Source organism: Pollachius pollachius, assembly GCF_949987615.1.
Source record: "Pollachius pollachius genome assembly, chromosome: 4".
NCBI classification, from domain to species: domain Eukaryota; kingdom Metazoa; phylum Chordata; class Actinopteri; order Gadiformes; family Gadidae; genus Pollachius; species Pollachius pollachius.
The window spans coordinates 25,253,586-25,274,415 of NC_136937.1; the positions used below are offsets into that span (position 1 = coordinate 25,253,586).

Genomic DNA, 20,830 nt, shown 5'->3' on the forward strand with positions numbered 1-20,830 from the left:
CTCATCATCACTCGCTCCTCATCCATTCGCTGGCTCCCTTGTGTCATGTGGCTGTGTGTGTGTGTGTGTGTGTGTGTGCGTGCGCCTGTGCGTGTGTGTGTGTGCGTGCGCCTGTGTGTGTGTGTCTGTGTGTGTGTTTGTGTGTCGGGTTTAAACAAATAAAAATGTAGACTTGTAAGTGGTAAACACTGCGATACAAAATTGAGAGGTAAAGTGTATAAAGGTGAAACAACTGAACTCAAAACCTCTCTGCATTTATATTTGTATTGATCTCTTTCTCTTTTTTTATGACTTTATTTCTCTCTCTGTCTCTCTCTCTCTCTCTCCCTCTCTTTCTCTCTCTCTGTCTCTGTCTCTCTCTCTCTCTCTCTCTCTCTCTCTCTCTCTCTCTCTCTCTCTCTCTCTCTCTGTCTCTCTCTCTCTCTCTCTCTCTCTCTCTCTCTCTCTCTCTCTCTCTCTCTCTCTCTCTCTCTCTCTCTTGTTTGTCCCTGACAGCCTGTTGCTTCCTGGGCCGTTGCTCAACAAATGGGAGTTTAATTGGTGAGGCGAAGCGGTGGCTACTTGAACGTGGGTTTGGGGGGGAGAGAGGGGGAAGGGGGGGAGAGAGGGGGGTGGGGGCGTTGAGTGTGATGAGTTAGCCGCTCCGTTGTAACTTGCGGGAGGATGATTAAACATATCACGCGAGCCTCACTCCCAAATACCTACGAGCACCTCTAAGAGGGAGGCAGCCTTCCTCTTTCACACACACACACACACACACACACACACACACACACACACACACACACACACACACACACACACACACACACACACAACACTTACTCTAACACAGGCAAACACACACATACAGATACAGATACACGCACACATGTACACACTCAAACACATGCACACATTCAAACAAACATACACACATTCAAACACACAAACACACACACACACTCACATTTAGACATACACACTAGCACACACTGTCCCAGACAGGTTTGTTAAGCACGCACATGCCTGTACACACACACACACACACACACACACACACACACACACACATCCCCTCTCCCCTGACACACACACACACAAACAGATACTTCCAGGTTGCGTTTACACTTGGCTGACTTTTCACCATTGACTCCCTCCCTCCCTCCCTCCTTCTCTACCTCTCTCCCTTTCTCCCTTCCTCCCTCCTTCCCTCTCTCCCTCTCTCTACATCTGTCGCTTTCTCTCGCTCTCCTTACCTTTCCGCCATTCTCTCCATCCGTCCTCAGCAGCCGCGGCCCTCCACACAAGGAAGCTATTTTAGTATTGACTAGACGACATGTGGAGGAGGGCATCGGGTTGGCTGTGGGACTGATGTGGGGTTTGGAACCCTATCCGACCGTGGAAACAGCCAGGCTTTGAAGGGTTGTTATGTCGAATCCCTTTACTGTGTTTATTTGTTAAAAAAAAGAAGAAAAAGGCTACACGCACGCATACATGCACATGCACGCACACATACACATGCACACACACGCATACCACACACACACACACACACACACAAACACACACACACAAACACTCACGCACCCACACACACACAGATACACACACTAATGCACTCCATTCACCCGGATCCAAACAGATGTAAACACACACAGACGGATCGCTTTCTCCGTCCCTTTGCATCTTGCCCGCAGCCTGCAGATACGCAGACAGGTAATCGTCTGTGTTCACATTCAGGGAGACAGGAACCTGCAAGAGCACTTTGTGCCCCCTGGAACCCCCCCCCCCACCCACACACAAACACACACACACACACACACTCAGATGATCTGCCACCGCAGTCCGCAGCAAAGATCAGCCCACTTCCCCTGCAGTTATCACTCTCTCTCCAACGGTGTGTGTGTGTGTGTGTGTGTGTGTGTGTGTGTGTGTGTGTGTGTGTGTGTGTGTGTGTGTGCGTGCATGTGTGTGTCTGTGTGTGTGCGTGAGTGTGTGTGTGTGTGTGTGTGTGTGTGTGTGTGTGTGTGTGTGTGTGTGTGTGTGTTTGTGTGAGTGTTCAGCACAACCTGTTCACCCCGTTGGAACACGTGTTCAATGTAGAGGGGAGGGTGTTCCAGACTCATGTTGGACAAACTTTCAGAACCCTAAGATGATACCTGGCTGCACACATGAAATGTACACATCCTACCAAATATTCAGATTGGGGTCCCTTCTTACAAACCTCTGGGAGATGTTGGATGCAGTCCCTAGTTCAAATGAGCCGGTCGCCAAAAGTCTGCTTCGGCGTGTCTCGTATGAAGCCACTCACTTTGACATTAGAGCTCCGAGACGAGTGCCATGAAGCAGTGAGCAAATCGGCAAGTTTCTCCCGTGAGTGACCACTTAAGATATCGTACAGCAACACTTCGTAAATCCAAAACGCTTTCTGCCGGACCACGTGCTTGCTTTTGTCCTTTTCGCGGCGGAGCTGTGATCCGACAATGATTTCACAGCGACGGCTCTGTGAAAGCAGCAATCTCTTTTTTGTTATCTTCTTCATCATCGAAATAAACAATGAGGTTTTGACTAAGACCCTCTGTGTGTGTGTCTCCACCTCGCGCAGTCCTTCACACCCCTTGTACTCCCAACCCCACCCTAATCAATACAAAATACTCAGAGTCCCCGCCGACTGACAGGCTAATGCTAGGGGCCCCCTTTGTAAGCAGGCTAACCAGATTGTGTTTAAATCCTGACATTACAAACGAGAATTACGCAGTTACATGTGTCATTTTAATCATCCCCCTCCGCAAAAAACTCAAAAGAGTGGCTCCCCTTTTATTTACCTTAAGAGATGACAGGAATTTGTTTGAGGGAAGATAATAACGAAAGCCTCGGATGTCAAAAAACAGGTAGCGCCGAGTTGTTAAGACGTCAGCCGTAATTGCCACACACCGAAGAGAGGGAAAAAGAGAGAGAGGGGGAGAGAGAGAGAGAGTGCGAGAGAGAGGCAGACAAAAGTAAACATTGTGTCTCCTTTTGTTCCTTCTTCATATTGACGCCACACAAAAGATCGATTCAGCACGATGACTGACTGGGTGAGACGGCCTAGAATTAGGTTTCTTGTGGCGTGCGTCACAATAAGGGGGTCCGGGCAGCAGAGGGGGTTGGGACAGGGGGCTGGTAGAGGAAAAGACGTGGGGAAGGGGACCCCTGTCAAAAGATGGCACATCAACAATGGCGTCTTTCTTCATTTTAATACCAGACGTTTTGATGTGACAAGTTCCCCCCCATTGTGGCTCCGTTTTTAGTTAACCCCCTTGTCTTTCGATCAGACACACACACACACACACACACACACACACACACACACACACATGGCAGGGGTAGTGTACTGGAACATGGAACGGAGGCAAGTCCCGCGGTGATGAGGGGCCAAGGGTTGGATGTTGTTTGCGGTGCCCTGTACATGTTTCAGTTGCACCGCCCACCCTCCGCGACTCCCTCTCTCTTTCTCTATCTCTCCCTCGTTCTCTATCTCTCTCTCTCTCTCTCTCTCTCTCTCTCTCTCTCTCTCTCTCTCTCTCTCTCTCTCCCTCTCTCTCTCTCTCTCTCTCCCTCCATCCCTCCCCTCCCTCCCCCCCCCCCTTCTCCCTCTCATCCCCAACCCCCTCTCTCCCTCTCTCTCTATCTCCACTGTTTATTCACACAGAACAAAACCAAACTCCCAACAAAACTGTTGAGAAGTTTCCTTTATTTTAAGTGCGAAAGTGAAAACACACAACTGTGCGTCTGGTCTGCGGTCGGCCCTCGCCTCCCCACTGCTGTAACGTGACAGTGACAGAGAATTCCGGCGCTCACAGAGACTTTCCCCAGCGTTCCTCTAACCATTCCGAGGCCCTCCAGTTCTCCATCACGGTACGTTTAGTGCCGGGGCCACTTTACCCTGTGATGACTCCACAATGCATAGTGTGATTAATTATCAGTGTGTGTGTGTGTGTGTGTGTGTGTGTGTGTGACCCCTTCACCATGTAATCCAAAGTATTTTTTCTTTATTGCCGTCGGAGGCGAGCAGGAGGGAGCGACTAGCCGCGGCTGTGTGTGTGTGTCGCAGCATAAAGACACTTCCTCAGACCCCTGCTTGAGTGGGGATGAATGAGGGCCTTTTAAAGCCTGTTGCAGCTTGAGCAGACCCCCCCCCCCCCCCCCCCCCCCCCTTATTAACCACCCCCGGACCCCCATCCCTCATGGAAGCTGGAGCCCCGATCAGGGTCACGGAGTCGGCTTGATCGTTTCTCAAAGCCCTCCTCCCCCACCGCTGATAATGTGTGCACTGTTTTTATGAAAATAGCAGGAGGATTGATTTGCAATTGGCAAAAGGCAGTATAAACTAAAAGGGGTTGTTTCATCCATCATTGCTTAGGGAAGACATTGATGCAATATGTCACAATTACAAAATACACTCAAATACACATACAAATACACGCACACACAAAACACACACACACTCACACTCTCACAGACAGACCCATTTAGACATACACACTGGCACACTGTCAGGGTGTGCCTGTAGTCATGTTGTGGAGGATGGTGGTGTATTATTGCTAGATCATACCTGCAATAACAATTATCATTATGAATACCGTACGAACATATGATTAAACACAAGGCTGTGCGTCGATACCTGTGGATGTAAGGGGCCTCGCCGTACGTCCGGTACGACTGGGGCCCGCCCCTTTCGCACTGCTCAGCACTGAGCGAGTGAGTCTGGACTTGCCTGAACCGTTTGCGGTCACACCTCCTGAAGAGGTTTTGTTTCCGCCGTCAATTGGTATTCTGAGCAGGTCACCCATCGCCCCCCTCCCTCCTCCCCTGTTCCTTTCACTACACCCCCCTGCAACCCCCTTTCCTAACCCCTCCCACCCACCCACCCACCCACCCACAACCCACCCACAACCCACCAAACTCCCTCCCCTCCCTTGTTTGTAAACCCCCCCTCGTTTGCATTTTAATTTGCACCTGTTGTGCCGGTGCCACCAGAAGGCAAGTGGGGACGAGTCGATGGCAGTGGCACATTCACCGGGTGGTTGTTCAGAGAGGACCAAGTTTAGCTACGTGTGATATGGCTGTACGATGTCTCGAATGAACCCCCCCTCCCCCCTGTGGATTGCCGTTCTGTCTTGACACTGACTGACTTATATGTGGTTATATACCATGTTTGCAATTAGATTTATTTTGCGACTAACAAATTGTACATTAATACATACGACCAAATATGGCAAAAAGAAAACATAAAGGACTTCTAATGCTGCATTTTTGACAAACGAGCCGCCGTTTGTGTTAGAGTCCGTCAGGGCTGCTCCTCTTGATTGGCTGTTACCACACGGCGCTCACACAGAAGCAGCCAATGAGGTGCGCCCTCTTTTATGTCAGACGACAACAGCACCGGCCTGGGGCTAATGGCGGAATACCTCCAATTATTATTTACCCCTAGCCTCCTCTGGGCCAGGATTTGTGTGGCGGGTGAGCCGTCCCTGAGAATCTGTCAGTTGCGGTGGCGACTAATTCACACACGAGCCACCTTTGATTGAGTTCACAGCCCTTATTTACAGGCTGGCTATTTTGGGAAAAGCTGTGTGTGGATTCTATGAGCGTCGTGGCATTGCACGCGACGTGCTGGGAAGTTCTATTTAAAAATGGGTGTTTATTTGTCTGTGTGTGTGTGTATTTGTGTGTGTTGGTGTGTTTTTGGTGTGTGTATGTGATTGTTTTGTGTGTATGTGTTTTCGTGTTTGCGTGTGCATGCATTTGTGTGTGTCACGGCATGCTTCTGTGTTTTCACACCAATACATTTCCGCCGGGTTCAAAGCTTTTTCATATTCATACACGCGCGCTTCGGCGACCATACACAATTTCCAAAGGCTTTTGGAGTGTGGTGTACCCACAAACACACCCTCCCCCCCTCCCCCAACCCCCACCCCCGAGTACCGTAGGTTAATCCGCCGGCCTGTGCGTCGTGACATTTGTAACATTATATCCGCTATGCGAAGTATCTTAAACGCGCAGGCCATTCTCCTGCACCCCTACAAAGCCTTCATGAAAAGGCGTCGGCGGCATGTGAGGGGCCGGGACGGGGAGAAACGACTCTATTAGTCCGTTTAGTCTATTCTGGCTCACATCTCGTAGACAGCTGCCCCACCGCTGGGGTGAGCGAGGCACGGATGTGAGCCTCGGACGCTCTAATTGGGGTGGAACCGCCAAAAAGAAAAACGGCCAGCCACAGCCGCTGCCGCTGCCGCCATTGATGGCAGCGGTGCGGACTGACCTTTTAATCTAGGACTTATACGCAAAAATATATATATACCTCCCTCCCACCCAAGTTTCAGAAAAAAAGATGACAAAATTCAAATCCACTGCCTCACTTCTGCGTCGTCATTAAGTTTAGTTTAAATAATTGACCCAAGGCGCTGAACTTCGATCAACTTCATGTTTGTTTTAACTGGCCGGCATTAAAGACTTTCATTCTGATGTGTGCTGTTGTTCTGGATTTTGGGGAAGCAGGCGTTTGCTTGGTAGAAGAGGACGCATTTACTTCTGATGCAGCTACATGTCGAACACAGAAGGCAAACAGCGACACACGCTCAAACTGAACCACAATTTGCATCCTTCTTCTCTTTTTGTTTTCTCCCTTCAGTGCTGAACTTCGAGAACATGGTGGAGACAGGCTCCGAGACAGAGGAGGAGGACAAACTGGCCGTGGAAGTGGAGGAGGATGCCTTGCTCAACGGCACGGGCAGCCCGGCCAGCCTCACCCACCCTGACGCCTCGCCGGAGGCCGAGAGCAACGGCTCGCGCACGAAGGAGGAAGAGGAGGACGATGAAGACGAGATGAGGGACAGCGGCGTGGAGCACATCTGGCAGGACAGCGACATGCTGAGCGCCTCCGTGGACGGCACAGGTCAGAGGTCATATTCGAAAATTTGCATGACGTCATCATCTTGACGGGGTTTTGGGGTGGGGAGCGTCTCGTAGTCACTGGACCCGGCGGTCAAATGTGTTATTATTCGTATTACCTGTAAAATTATTATTCACACTTCTACCCCGCTTGAGGGATGAGTCATTTTCACGTCTTTGAAACGCAGGAAAAACATGTCTGAACCAATCTTGTTTGTGAAGGTGATCGTCGTTCTCGTAGTGTATGTCAGCAGACAACCGTGTTCAGAAACGAAAGACCTCGATGTCAGCAGGCTCCTCATGAACCGATGGAGAATAAACAGTTGACAGAGTCATGATAGACGAGGCAGAGAGCTGGAAAACACTGTCAGTCTCGCCTTTGTTGGGGCACACCTTCTAACGGATAACCCACGAGAACATAGACAAAACTAAAAGACGAGATTGAAAAAAACCGACATAAAACAACTCATCAACACTGCGTGTATCATTTCGTTCAGCATTGTCGGGTGAAAATAACGCACACGCATGCACACTTGCACGTGCACACACACACATACCTCAACCCCAACCTCTTGCTCCATCCTGGGCCGGTGGGGACGTTACCATTGACAACGATGAGTCTCGACCTCGATTCTGTCGCTCGCTCCGTACGGTCGGATAGGCACTAATGCCAACCCTATACCCCCCACCCACCCACCCACCCAACCAACCCCACTCCCAGTCATGGATGCTCGCAAGATAAATACTTTTAATTAGGGGGGGGGCAGGGACATAATCATTAAAAGAAAGCCAGACTGGTTGCGGAAAGTCATTAACAATCTTAAATGAAATTTTTATTTTTATGATAGCCATTTACATGTGTAATAAGAGCCGATGATTCTCGGTAGGCCCGCGTGACAGGAACAGAGTACGGGGAGAAGTCATGTACGACAGCCGTGTTTAAATGAGCACCCGGGCCGCGGCTATTCATTCCTTCTAATGAACTCGCTGTGCACGGCAGCAGAGAAAGAAGAAGAAAAAAAGACCAGGGACTGCGTTCAGCACTCACCGTTTTTTTTATTTTAATACCGGGGGAAAATCGCTCATTTATTTAGGGGGGGGGGGGAGACAGAGTGAGAGTGAGAGAGAGAGAGGAATAAAATAGCGGATATCAACATTTATTCACCTAAATAACATTTCGTGTTGGGCTGTAAAAAGAATTAAACAAGTGGATTTTTTTCGGCGATGAGAGGGGGGGGTAAATAAATCAAGATAAAGGATAAACAAGCTGTCGTTACATACGGTAATTGTTTATTTGATAAAGACCTGCGGTGCCATAATGTCTGTAATTCAGCGATGTTGCAATTCACTGATAATATGCTTCCCCTGTGATGAAGTGTCGGCTGGATTTTGCAGAGCAGATTGAGTTCATTAGCGCGCCGTCGAGTCGCTCCCGATCCTCCGCGTGCCGTGTTCCTCGTTCTCCCTCTCCTCCTCTCTTTTGTTCTTTCTCTCTTTCTGTATTTCTCTCTTCACCCCTTCTTCCTGTTGGTCCTGCTTCTGTCATTCTTTCTTTTTGGTTCTTTCTTGGTCATCCTTAAAAAATGTTTTGCTCTCTGCGTCTTTCTTTTTTTATCTCCTCTCCCTCTTCCTTCTTCTTTCGGACATTGTTTGTGTTCTCTCTCTCTCTCTCTCTCTCTCCCATGTTATCCCCTTGCCTCCCTCTCCTCCGCGGTGCCTCTGAGTCTACATTCATACCTCAGCAGCACATAGCTGCACTGTGAGATAGTGAGAACTACCCCCCCTCCCCACACACGCACGCACGCACACACACACACACACGCACGCACACACACACACACACGCACACGCACACGCACACGCACACACACACACACACCAACCCTCCCAACCCCTCCCAATCAACAGCCATGCCAGGATATTTTAGAAACATACGGGAGCAACTTTCTTGTGAAGACGTTCAAGGTCACGAAACATTCAGCAAACTCCCAGAACTTTTTTTTCAAAAGGTTTAACCAACTGTCTTTTTTTTTTTTGACTTTGATGAATTCTGTGTTTCGCACAACATGACAAAACAACAGAAGGAATGATTAAAGTAATCGTATAAATTATTATACAAATCAACCGAAACACAAAAATCGAAACAAAATAAAAGACCAAAAAACACAGAAAAAACACCATTCGCGTACCACAACACAGTGAACACAATGAACCGAGTGTTAGGTCTGTCGTTAGAAGACAGGAAAGGAAGGGAAGGCAGAGGCATAGTGAGTGTTTTCCAGTCCGTCCAACAATCTCTTGTGTGTTGTGCTGTTGTCGTTGACATTCCTCCGTCCCACGCCGGGGCAGGAAGCCCTACGCTGGAACGCATGACATCATCGCTGACCCATTGGCTCCCATTGGCTCCCGTTGGTGGTTCACCCGCTGTGCTCCTATTCGTTCCCGAGGATTACCGTTGATGAAGGCAGGGTTGTACCTGTGTTTATAACGTAACGCTAAAGAAAATGTAGCAGGACATTTAAAAAAAAACATTAGAACGCTGGAACTCTGAGGAATTACTAGACAGCAACGTTTGAGTGAATACCATATCGGTTTTGGGTACTTCACGTACCGACAGTAAAAACCCATGTAAATATTCTGCCAAATATGAGCTGAGCGTTATGTAAAGAAATGCTTTCAATATATATATGCACACTGTTGAGTTCACATGGACACACAGTAAAACCAATTAGTATTAGAGTATACTAAACCAAAAATCGCTCTCCATTGCCCTGGCCACTTCAGGACTTGAAGCGATTAAAATGCCCGATGACACTTGTGCGAGCACTTATCTCTGCGTGCTCGCTGTTGACATTGCAAGGGTTAAAACACCAGACATTCCCTTCATAGAATTCCCCCCGATAAACTCATTAACTCCAGAGCTCTTCCCCTTAACCAGAACTTCAACTTTGACCTAGAATTGAATGTCTTGTCCACGAGAATATAAACGGCTAACAAGCCCAGAGCTAACACGGGTTCACTCGAGATGTTGCGCTGGAAGGATTGTCCATGTTAAGTAGAGGAGGATCCATGTCTACCTCATACGGGGGCAAGACTCCCATTCCTGAGTAATAATAGATAACTGGATTGTTCCGAGTTAAACACCGGCCTCTGAATACGCAGCAACATTTCCATTAAAGGAGACATATTATGGTGTTTCCCAACAAGTAAACATATTATTTGAGCTCCAGAAAACATGTTATTGAAGCTGTTTGCTGAAAATAGCTTTTAGGAAATAAAATCGTGCCTACCGCTATTCCCCTCTGTTTAAGTCCCTTCAGAATGCGCTGTTTCTGGTGTCTGTAGCTTTAATGTAAATGAGCTTCTGCCCATTGACCAATGAGCTGTCAGACTGAACCACAGCATGGAGGAGAAGGGATTGTTGCCGATGCAGACTCCTGGAGCTCTATATCTATATTATATAATATAATAATAATAATAATAATAATAATAATAATAATAATAATAATAATAATAATAATAATAATAATAATAATAATGTTATATATGGGTATTTATATAGATGATATTATGAATCATAAAGACCGCGTCTGACGTCTCTGGTACTTCCACAACAAGTAAAGACTCGTAGTGGGGGATATCTCGGCCATGGTTGAGAAGAATTGGGGGAAAGGAACTTTGGCCTTGACTCTCTGAAGTCCATGAACCGCGACATGGAGGCCAAAGGGATTGTACTCCGGGAGCTGGGCTGCCGGACTGCCGCCGAGCTCCCCGCGCCGGACCTGCCAGCTTCGGCGGCAGTTCAGCTCCCGGAGTACACCCACCGGAGCTGCCGGACTGCTGCCGAAGCTTTGGTGGCGGCCGGACGGCTTAGACGGCGGCCGGACTGCCACCAATGCTTTGGCGGCAGTCCGGCGGGGGGTAGCTCGGCGGCAGTCCGGCATCTCAGCTCCGGCAGTACAATGCCTTTCTCCACCATGTCTCCTCCTTCGGACTGCCGCCGAAGCTTCAGCGGCAGTCCCTCAGCTCCGGCGGGGGGAGCTCGGCGGCAGACGGGCAGAGAAAGGGATTGTACTCGCGGGGCTGAGCTGCCGGGCTGCCGCCGAGTTCCCACTGCCGGAGCTGATCGTCCGCTGGTCCAAAAAATCTTAGCTATGCTCTGATTGGAGGGGATTTGGGAAGTGGGAGGTAATATTCAAATGTGCCCCCTTCCTACGTAGGAGGGAGCGCCGAAACTGACACGCTCGTTTGGTAACTATTGCGGGGTACTTTCAGAAATGCATATCTCACTCAAAAAATCATGTTCTGACTTTTTCCAAAGTTTGTATGCGTGTGGGAGCACCAGAGACTCAAAATCCCAGGAAAAGTGTTGTTTTCATAATATTAAAGCAATATTAATATTAAATATTATCTTATTATCTTAAGCAAAAGTCAACATTTTGGCTACCACCAGTCTGTCTGTCTGTCTGTGTGTGTGTGTGTGTGTGTGTGTGTGTGTGTGTGTGTGTGTGTGTGTGTGTGTGTGTGTGTGTGTGTGTGTGTTTGTGTATGTGTCACAACAATCTTCTTTCAAACCACAACGCTTTGAGTTCTCGGAAACGTTGCTCGGTTTCATTTTTTTATCCTTTATTCATTTATTTATTTGACTCTCTTTTATGGGGGGAGGGGGGCGGGGTGGCAGGCAGGAGCTATGGCCGATCCTTAAGTGATTGTCTTGCCCCGCGCACTCTGGGGGATATCTTTTACAGAGTGTGTTTACGAGCTTCCCCGGCCCAGTCGAGTCCCCGCTGTTCCCTTTAGAGCCACCTTCACCTATGCCAGCATCGGATGTATATACCCTACGTCTTGGCATCCCCCGGACCCCGCCGTGCCCATTACCTTGATTGGCAGTAAGAGGAATGGACAGTCCTCTGTGTAAACTGTGGGTTTTAAAATGTAGAGGAAGTAGAGGTTCATCCTCAACGTGTGGGGTTCACAGGCGACACACGGCAAGGAGCATAGAGAGTAAAGTGTTAGCAAGTGTCTGGGGTGTGGGGCAACTATTAATTTCAAAACGTATGTTTCTGCAACCTCGATACTATGGTTATTCAAATGAACAAATTAACAATAATACAGATCCAACCTGGCCTAAACTACAACAATTTTTGAATTTGAAAGACCACACAACTCATCAATGCCCATCCTAGCTTGGGAGTTACATTCCCTGTGTGGATAAAATGTCTCATGTCTTTGCTTTTGTAGTTTTTAAACTAGGAAGGATCCGGACAATGCCCGAGACGTTCTGTAGTGTTTATGCTAGCATCAGAAACATTAACGCCAAGGACCCTGCTGTTGAGCGCTTGATAATAACCCTCGGCCACACGGTGTGTGGATGTAGAGAAGGCTTGTAGCTCCATTAAACCGGGCCCCATGTCGGCCCCCGTGTGGCCCTTGGGAAAGGGGGGGGGGGGGGGGGCTTCAGTGATTCCTCAGGTTGGACACTAGGTGCTTCATCTTATATTTACTTTGGATCTTGTTAGTGGAACCACGGCTTCCCAAGTTTTGCTATTCCCTGTTGGCCGACATCCACCAACCACCACCACCACCCCCTACCCAAATCATCCCCACCCACACAGACACACAATCCCGCTCCCCACCGCCTACTCCCCTCCACCACCTTCCCCTACCTAACGCGTGTTGTCACATTGAAAGGTAAATAAATGGCTGTCTGGCGGAGACGATAGCATTCATTAGCGGGCGGCGAGAGACAAAGACGGCGCAGCGCGCGCCTTATGCACAGCGGTTCGCCTGAATGCCTCTCGCAGCGAAGACTCGTTCCAAAAGGCTTGTCCTTGTTGTTTTTTTGTTTTATTATTCAAACAACTCCAGCACCCGGACTTAACCTATCTCTCTCTCTCTCTCTCTCTCTCTCTCTCTCTCTCTCTCTCTCTCTCTCTCTCTCTCTCTCTCTCTCTTTGTACAGATGAGATGAAAGATGATTTTGATACACTGGGGCCCGATGCCACTCTGCACTCAGTTGGAAACGGTCTAGGTGAGTACATGTGTACGCTCGAGACTTGAATGCTTAAAATGTCTGCTCTAAACTGGGTTTTATTTGTGCCCAACAACCCTGTTGCGATACACTCTTTCTTCTTGTTACCGCACACTGTGTCTTTCTTTGTGTGTGAGTGTGTGTGTTTGTGTCTCTGTACGCACAGATGCATTAAATATTAAGTCGTTTCGGGGAGGTGCACAGGTGTCTGTGATTACGTGCCGACGTGTAATCACAACACGGGTACGAAGTGATTCGCTCGCCCTCATCGCCGAGAGCGCGAACGAGCAAGATCGTGTTCACGCTGCTCCTGCCCATGTGTTCTTTTCTTCCAGAACTTCCTTTGGCGGGAAAAACCTGCACAGCACAGAAACACTTAACCTGTGATTTTATTTAGACACGTACACAGTTTCCAGCACATTCAAGGCCTGACACCACCGGCACAATTTCAATATGCCAATAAGGCCAAGTCGCAACACCTTAACAAATAGTTGAAGTGTTGAAATCACATTCAACACTCGCATATAAAGAGGCACCTTCTATCCTGCTAGGAAAGAAGACAAAAGTGTCGGTTTTGGAAAAGCACGATAGATTTGTCTGATTACAGATTTTTGTGTACTCAATCTGTACGCGTGTATCGTTTAGCATTAACATAAACCGTCAAACACTTATGTTCGGCGGGTGAAAGCTGCGTCTTCTCTTCATAACTCCACCACTCCATGACTGATGTTGTAAACACGTCACATCATGGCGTTGAGATGTCGAACAAACCTCCCGAACGAGTCCTTCTAATGAGAGGTCCGTAAACTACGCTATCACGGCGATCAAAAAGGATTCCAGCATTGGCACCAATGACATTTCCCTGCCATTTTTTGACAACCAAATATCCACTACCTTGACCTTTCACAAATTGGACGCCAAAGCCATCACGGGGCCAAACAAATCAGTGTTTAAGCATCACCTTGGCTCGCCGTCTAAAAGGCCCCTAATTAAAAGTAGCAAACTGTGTGCACACCAGAGTTTGATGGAGCGGAGCTTGCTTTGGCCCTGACGCCGCCGCTGCTTCCATAGTATAATAGTTCTCTCCCTCTCTCTCTCTCTCTCTCTCTCTCTCTCTCTCTCTCTCTCTCCCTCTCTCTCTCTCTCTCTCTCTCTCTCTCTCTCTCTCTTTCTCTCTCTCTCTCTCCCCCCCTGGAACCTATGCAGGACGAGAAAACTGTGTGTGTGGGTAGCTTTGAAAGTCCATCCACCCCCCACCCCCACCATCCCCCTTGACTAATGAAGCTTGCTGATTTGGGTTCGCCCCGGTTTGTTTCTGCAGCACGCTATCTCCTCCTTGCAGCTTAGAGAGCCCCCCCCCCCCCCCTCTCTTCCACCCACCCCCCCCAGCCCTCTCCATCCCTCCCACCCGTCGAAGAGAAGGGACTGTAAAATAAATAGAGAAAACACATTGTGTGGCCTCAGCAGTTTGGCTAGCTTAAGACGCATCCTGAGCCGCTATGGGTTTTGGCCTTCTCCGTTTTTCTTTTTTTCTTTTCCTTCTCCTCTATTGCTATTTTTCCTTTTTTTGGTCCGTGTGCGTGGTGTGTTCTGCTGTGTGTTGTGGTTTGGCCCGGGTAATCTGTACAACACAGAATCAACAAAAGCTGAAGTCTCTTGATTGACCTTATATGTGAAAGTCAATACAAAGAGCCCTGACTGCTCGGCTGCTGATTAAGCCTGGCTTGTTTCTGTGTGTGTGTGTGTGTGTGTGTGTGTGTGTGTGTGTGTGTGTGTGTGTGTGTGTGTGTGTGTGTCCTTGTTTGTGCACTTGTTTGTTTTATCTTTAATATAAATTGACAAAAGGCTTGCGCCATCTTGATCCCCATCATAAATTTCCCACCATATCAAGTTAATTGGGTCATTTAAATGTATTTCTTCACAGAGCTGTTTAATAGACAGCAGTAATGTTTACAGCCTTAAGCTGTACATACAATGAAGGCATTTCTAGACTAAGGTAAAGCACAGATTTGAGCCTGACAAAGACAACACCTTTTGTGTGTCTTTCTGTAAAGATGTTTCTCTGGTTGTCTAATTCCTATGCCTTCTGCCCTCTTTCCTCCCCTTCTCTGCCTTCATCATTCTCCGTAATTCCTACATTTCACTCTCATTTTCTCTCCCCTGCCTCCCCCTTTCTGTTGCAAACATTGTCCACTGAATCTTTCTCTTACCCCTCCCTTTCCTCCTCCCCTCTACCAACTCCACCGCCTTGCTCCTCCAACACCACCCCTCCCCCCCTCCACAACCCCCTTCCTCCTCCAACTCCTCCACCTCCCTCTCCTCTACCTCACCCCCAACCCCTACCACTTCCTCCACCTCCTCCTCCACCCCAAACCCCTACCCCCACCACCACCACCGCCACCATTCTCCTCCTCCACCACCTCCTCTTCCTCTACCTCCCCACCGTCACCTTCCTCTTCCTCTTCCTTCTCCTCTTCCACCATTCCCTCCTCCAGCCAAGAGTGTGGACTGCACCTCGGAGTTCGAGGAGTTCTTCTCCAAGAGGAAGATGGCCAGCGACAGCGAGAGCCACGTGGTCAGCATCGCCGAGTACCTCCAGCGCGGGGACACTGCCATCATCTACCCGGAGGCCCCTGAGGAGCTGTCCCGCCTGGGCACGCCAGAGGCCAACGGCCCCGAGGAGAACGGTATGCTTGTCCTTTTAAGATCGCATCGACGGTCGATGAGGATAGGCCAATTCACAAAAATCCTATTTAGACGTAAAAAAAACGCAAGAACGAAAAAAAGTTCATGTGTACACCATGCAATTTGTGTTATGTGGGTGGTATTAACGATAGTGGGGATGGCAATGAAGGAGTTTGGATCGGTGTTGTCTTTGTAACGACACCCTGATCTTAAGCTGGTGTGATTTGTGTAGAGAGCATAAGAATTATAGTCTGGCTATTGCCAGACCAAGCTCTATCGTAGATTGCACGTTAGTCTGGGCAAGCTGCCGTCATTTTTTTTCAGCACAAGAGGCGTGATCAACGGGCCTAGTTCAACTGACTCTGTACGCGTTTGGCTGCTTGCCGTCACTTCCCTGTTGTCATTGTGTTAAACCAGCCAATAGTGCGCCAACGGGGAAAAGCCAGCTTGGTGATTGGCTCCCGCAAAAACGTATCGGAAGCAGAAAGAAATGTATTGCTCTTCTCCAGACCCGAACTCAAATCACCGGCAGAATGGGCGGGGCTAACCAGTCTGTAAGAATTATCCTGTGTGATTCTTCCGTTGCCCTCCTTCCCCTTCCCCTGGGTATGGAGTTGGGATCAGGTATCAGTCTCTGTGCTTTGGGTTATTTTACTGGCTTGATAAGTGATCCGGGAGACTTATGGAGGAAATTGTACAAATCCTAAATCCAAGCAGAACCTTTTGACGTTTTGTTTGATGAAACATCGCTGGGACGAGGCTGGGCCGTAAGGGGTCCTGAGGGTGTATTTGTGGAAGGGTTGTGCACCATCATCCACATACCCCTCTTACTACCTCCTCCTACCCCCAGCACCCCCCCCCGATCTCCCCATTTATATCCAACCTATCCTTGGGTCAAGTGCAGCTCTCACTTAGGTTTAGCGTGTGACCTCTCAGATGTCCACGTTGGGGAAATCACTGAGATCTTTGCTTTGCCTTTCTCGCGCACTAAGGTCAAAGAAAATAAAACTAACAGGGTAGGGGGATGGGGGGGAGGGGGGCAATGGCAGAATCAGCAGTGGTGTCTTGACACGAGCCAGCAGCTGCCGTCCTCACACTTTCCACTGGAGATCTGGGTGTCTACCTACATAGACAGGAGCAACAGCTGGGCAGGAGTCTGAAACCAGATAGGGCACCTCCGAGGATGCCTTGTGTGTGTGTGTGTGTGTGTGTGTGTGTGTGTGTGTGTGTAATAGAAGGGGAGTCCGGGGGGGGGGGTGTTGGGGCAATGTTGGAACAAAGCCACAAGAATGATGTCAGTAGAACTGGTCATGAAAAAAGGGGGCAGCTAAAAGCAATTAGGAAAGTATGGCAAAGTGTGTGTCTCTGTGTGTGTGTGTGTGTGTGTGTGTGTGTGTGTGTGTGTGTGTGTGTGTGTGTGTGTGTGTGTGTGTGTCTGTGTGTGTGTGTGTGTTTTGGCATGGGCATGTATGTTTAAGCGGGGGGAGGATTCATGTGTTAGCCACTGTGCGCAATTATCTGTCTGTATATCTGCCCGTCTGGACGAGTCTGTCTCCAGTCTCTGTTAAGGCACGGTGTCAGTCATGTGACCGAATGCATCTTTACGAGCGCGTTCAAGTCAGTGCATGAACTGCATGTCAAGCAGATCAGGGGGGAGCGAGACAGAGGGGAAATGATGGGGTGAGTGATGGATGGAGGATGATTAGGGAGTGAACGGAGGTAACAGTGGAGGTAGATTATCTACGGATGTTTAACTTTTAAATGCTATGTTTAATGTTAGGATTGTGGTTTGAAAAAACCTATCCAGGGACATGCATTACAAACGAAGGTCGGCATATCCCACAATGGAATGCTTCAGAGAAATGATATAACGTGTCGATGTGTCTGTATGTGTACCTTTGCAAATAAACAGTACTCCCTAGCTAACTTACTAACAAACTCGCTAACTTCGCACAAGGTCACTTAAGTATGATTAAGTCCATTGGGGCAAAACTGTAGCCCTTTACTTCATAGGGACATGGACATGCTAGCCCACTAGCCCCTATTGATTTTCTGCCTTTCGCTCCCCCCCCCCCCCCCCCCGTAGACCTCCCGCCCGGGACGCCGGACGCCTTCGCCCAGCTGCTGACCTGCCCCTACTGCGACCGGGGCTACAAGAGGCTGACGTCCCTCAAGGAGCACATCAAGTACCGTCACGAGAAGAATGAGGAGAACTTCGCCTGCCCGCTGTGCAACTACACCTTCGCCTACCGCACACAGCTGGAGCGCCACATGGCCACGCACAAGCCCGCCCGAGACCAGGTGAGCATCTTTTCCCCTTTTCTCCTCGCAATCCATGCCCACTTTTTTGTTAAAATTGTACGGGCGGTTCACCGAATTTGTTGACGGTCTTGTAGGCAGAACTCTGAAAATGTTATCCTGACAGATCCGTGTGAATATTTTGAGGAACTACGTAGGATGGTGAAGCAAAGTGGAGATTCTGGAAGGTTATGGGGCAAGGTGAGCCCGCTTCCACAGACCAGAGTTATACTGCTGGGTTCTGTGCCCAGAAACGTCCTCAGTGTAACATGGTGAGAGTGAGCTGACTTTGGCCCTCCGTTCAACTTCTCTTGCATCTCTTATGGGCTGTGTTCCCCGGGGGTGGGGGGTTATTTTTGATTGGCAATCATTATTAATACTTCATGCCATTTTAAAGATGCAGAACCTGTAATGGTAATAACTTTGATTGGGGCCCTAAATGGCTTTTTGATGGCCTCGTTGATATGATATCTCCCAGCCTCCAGGTAGTTTCCAATTTGGAGATCTTTTAATTTTGCATCTACACCACCCCACTACACTTCATGCATCGCAATATACTGGGGAAGTTGGTTACTGATCAAAATTGATACAGAAACATTTGGAAAATATTTGCAAAACTAAATTTTTGACAGCCACCTATAGAATTTGTTATTACAAAACATTAACATGTAATTTCATACTTACACATTCAATATACAAACATATAATCCACTTAAAACCGCCATGAATCATGTTGATTTCTTTTTTTATGCCTTCGCTGTAAAAGCAGGATCCTGCATGGCTAACCTGGCAACCACAGCCTTAGACATAAGTGCGTGTGTATCTGAGCATTAGTGGAAGACACCCCACCATTCTCCCAACTGAGATCCTATTGACTCCCAGTTGGGGGTTGAAGAAAAGCTACTCCATCACAAATCGCTTGATTTATCTTTGTCCCGTTTAGAAACCGAAAAAAACGAGAACGCTACCAGATAATTGATTCTTCGAGTACATCATGGAACTAGAGAGAGCTGAGATCAGTTTCCTCCCCCCCTCTCCCCCTCTTCCCCTCCTTGTCTTTTAATAGGACTCCTGGTGGAGCGAGAGAGAAAAAGAGAGAGAGAGAGAGAGAAAGAGAGAGAGAGAGGGAGAGAGAAAAACAAGAGAGAGAGAGAGAGAGAGAGGGAAAGAGAGAGAGAGAGAGAGAGAGATAGAAGGAGAGAGAGAGAGAGAGCGAGAGAGAGAGAGATATTGTGAGTGTGAGTGAGTGAGTGAGTGATTTTGTGAGTGAATGAGAGAGAGGGGGAGCGACAGAGAGATAGAGTGAGAGTGTGAGTGAGTGAGTGAGTAAGTGAGAGAGAGAGAAAGAGAGAGAGCTGTGTGTGTGTGTGTGTGTGTGTGTGTGTGTGTGTGTGTGTGTGTGTGTGTGTGTGTGTGTGCGTGCCAGTAGGCCCGCACACAGTAGGCCTCTCTCTCACCTGATCTGCCAGCTGGGTCTAAACGTGAGCAGATGGGCCGGCCTGGTGAGCCAAGGTCCCAGTGCTCGTATTACGGCTCTGTCGGGCGGAGGGGCCCTCGCCGGTCTAAAGACGCGGCGGCGCAGACACAGGCCCACCTAACAGCCTGTTAGCACAAATTGGGTTAGAGCAAACTACACATTCATGCAAATGCTGAGCATCTATCTTTCTATTCTGGCGGACTGTCTTTCTATCGATACAGCCATCGCTCTCTCTCTCTTTCACTCTATCTTTCCCATCCCTCTCTATCTCTTCCCCTCTCTCTCTCTTACCCTCTCTATCTCTTCCCCTCTATCTCTTCCCCTCTATCTCTCCCTTTCGCCCTCTCTTCCACCCTCTCTCTCTCTCTCTCTCTCTCTCTCTCTCTCTCTCTCTCTCTATAAATCTATTCATCTTTCTTTCTCCATCTATGCTTTTATCTTATATCAGGTGATACACACACACCCGCTCAGACTACAGAACTTTGAAAGCGTCAAACTGTCACATCCCATGTTATTTAAAAGACATTTGCTTTACACAGGGACGCCGTATCGCCACGTCTCTCTCTCTCCACCCCTCTGTCTAATGAACAGCGTGTGTTTGGAGGCGGCGACACAGAGGGGAATACGCTGATCATGTTGTCTTCATAGCAGGCTAACCACCCGCCGCCGCGCCACTGTTCTGTCTCCTCTGTTTACCATTACTCCTCCCATTAAGTCCAATATGACTCATTAGAGGTCATCCATATTCATTTACAATATCCCCGCTCCCCCGCCTAGCGTTCCCGCGGTAGCACGCGGTAGCGCCCTGCCACCGGAGCGCTACGAGGAAGGTGTATTAAGGGAGACTGGGTTAGCACATGAACACCGGAGTTGGTACCCCCAGACCTGTCGTTGGTGTTTTAGGCCAGACAGCAATCTGTTCTTTAGGGGGGTTCTTAGGGGGCGGGATGGGGTATGGTGGATGGATGGGCGCTTGGGTCGGATTTGGTTTTGGGGGGATGGGGGTCAGAGTTGTCTGAAGGGTGTGGGTGGGTGAAAAGGGGTTTAGGAAAGGGGAGTGTTGAGGTGGTGTTGGGGGGGTGTCAGCAGCTGTTGGTGTTTGTTTATGCGACTCGGCTACATCGGAGCAGTGTGGTCCCTCTTTTGCCCCTTTTTTTTTTTCCTGTGGCAATGGGGGGGGGGGCTCCTCTTGCTTGATCTCTGACGTTAGGGGGGGTCCGTCTGAACAATTCTTTGCCAGTGCCCTGCTTGCTGCCATCTGTCTCCCCAGGAATGTGGGGAGAGTCAGCAACACACCCCGGTATTTAATTTCCGGGGATGGGTGTCTCAACACCATCCCATGACACACGTCCTATTATTTTGGTCAGAATCGTTTAATTGTTTGACCTGCGACAAACTATTCAATGTTTCTCCTTGGCCTAATC

At 48.8% G+C, this 20,830-nt stretch overlaps 1 protein-coding gene across 1 annotated transcript in view; it reads left to right on the plus strand.

The window, feature by feature from the left end:
- The window catches only part of zeb2b (zinc finger E-box binding homeobox 2b), a gene marked incomplete at its 5' end in the record, with an annotated part of 87,836 nt that overhangs the window by 59,294 nt on the left and 7,712 nt on the right, over positions 1–20,830 (plus strand). Inside the window, 4 exons of the mRNA XM_079735542.1 lie at positions 6,656–6,919; positions 12,878–12,946; positions 15,442–15,633; positions 17,718–17,932. Coding sequence (XP_079591668.1) covers positions 6,656–6,919; positions 12,878–12,946; positions 15,442–15,633; positions 17,718–17,932 — 740 coding nt within the window. The remainder of the gene's footprint in view (positions 1–6,655; positions 6,920–12,877; positions 12,947–15,441; positions 15,634–17,717; positions 17,933–20,830) is intronic.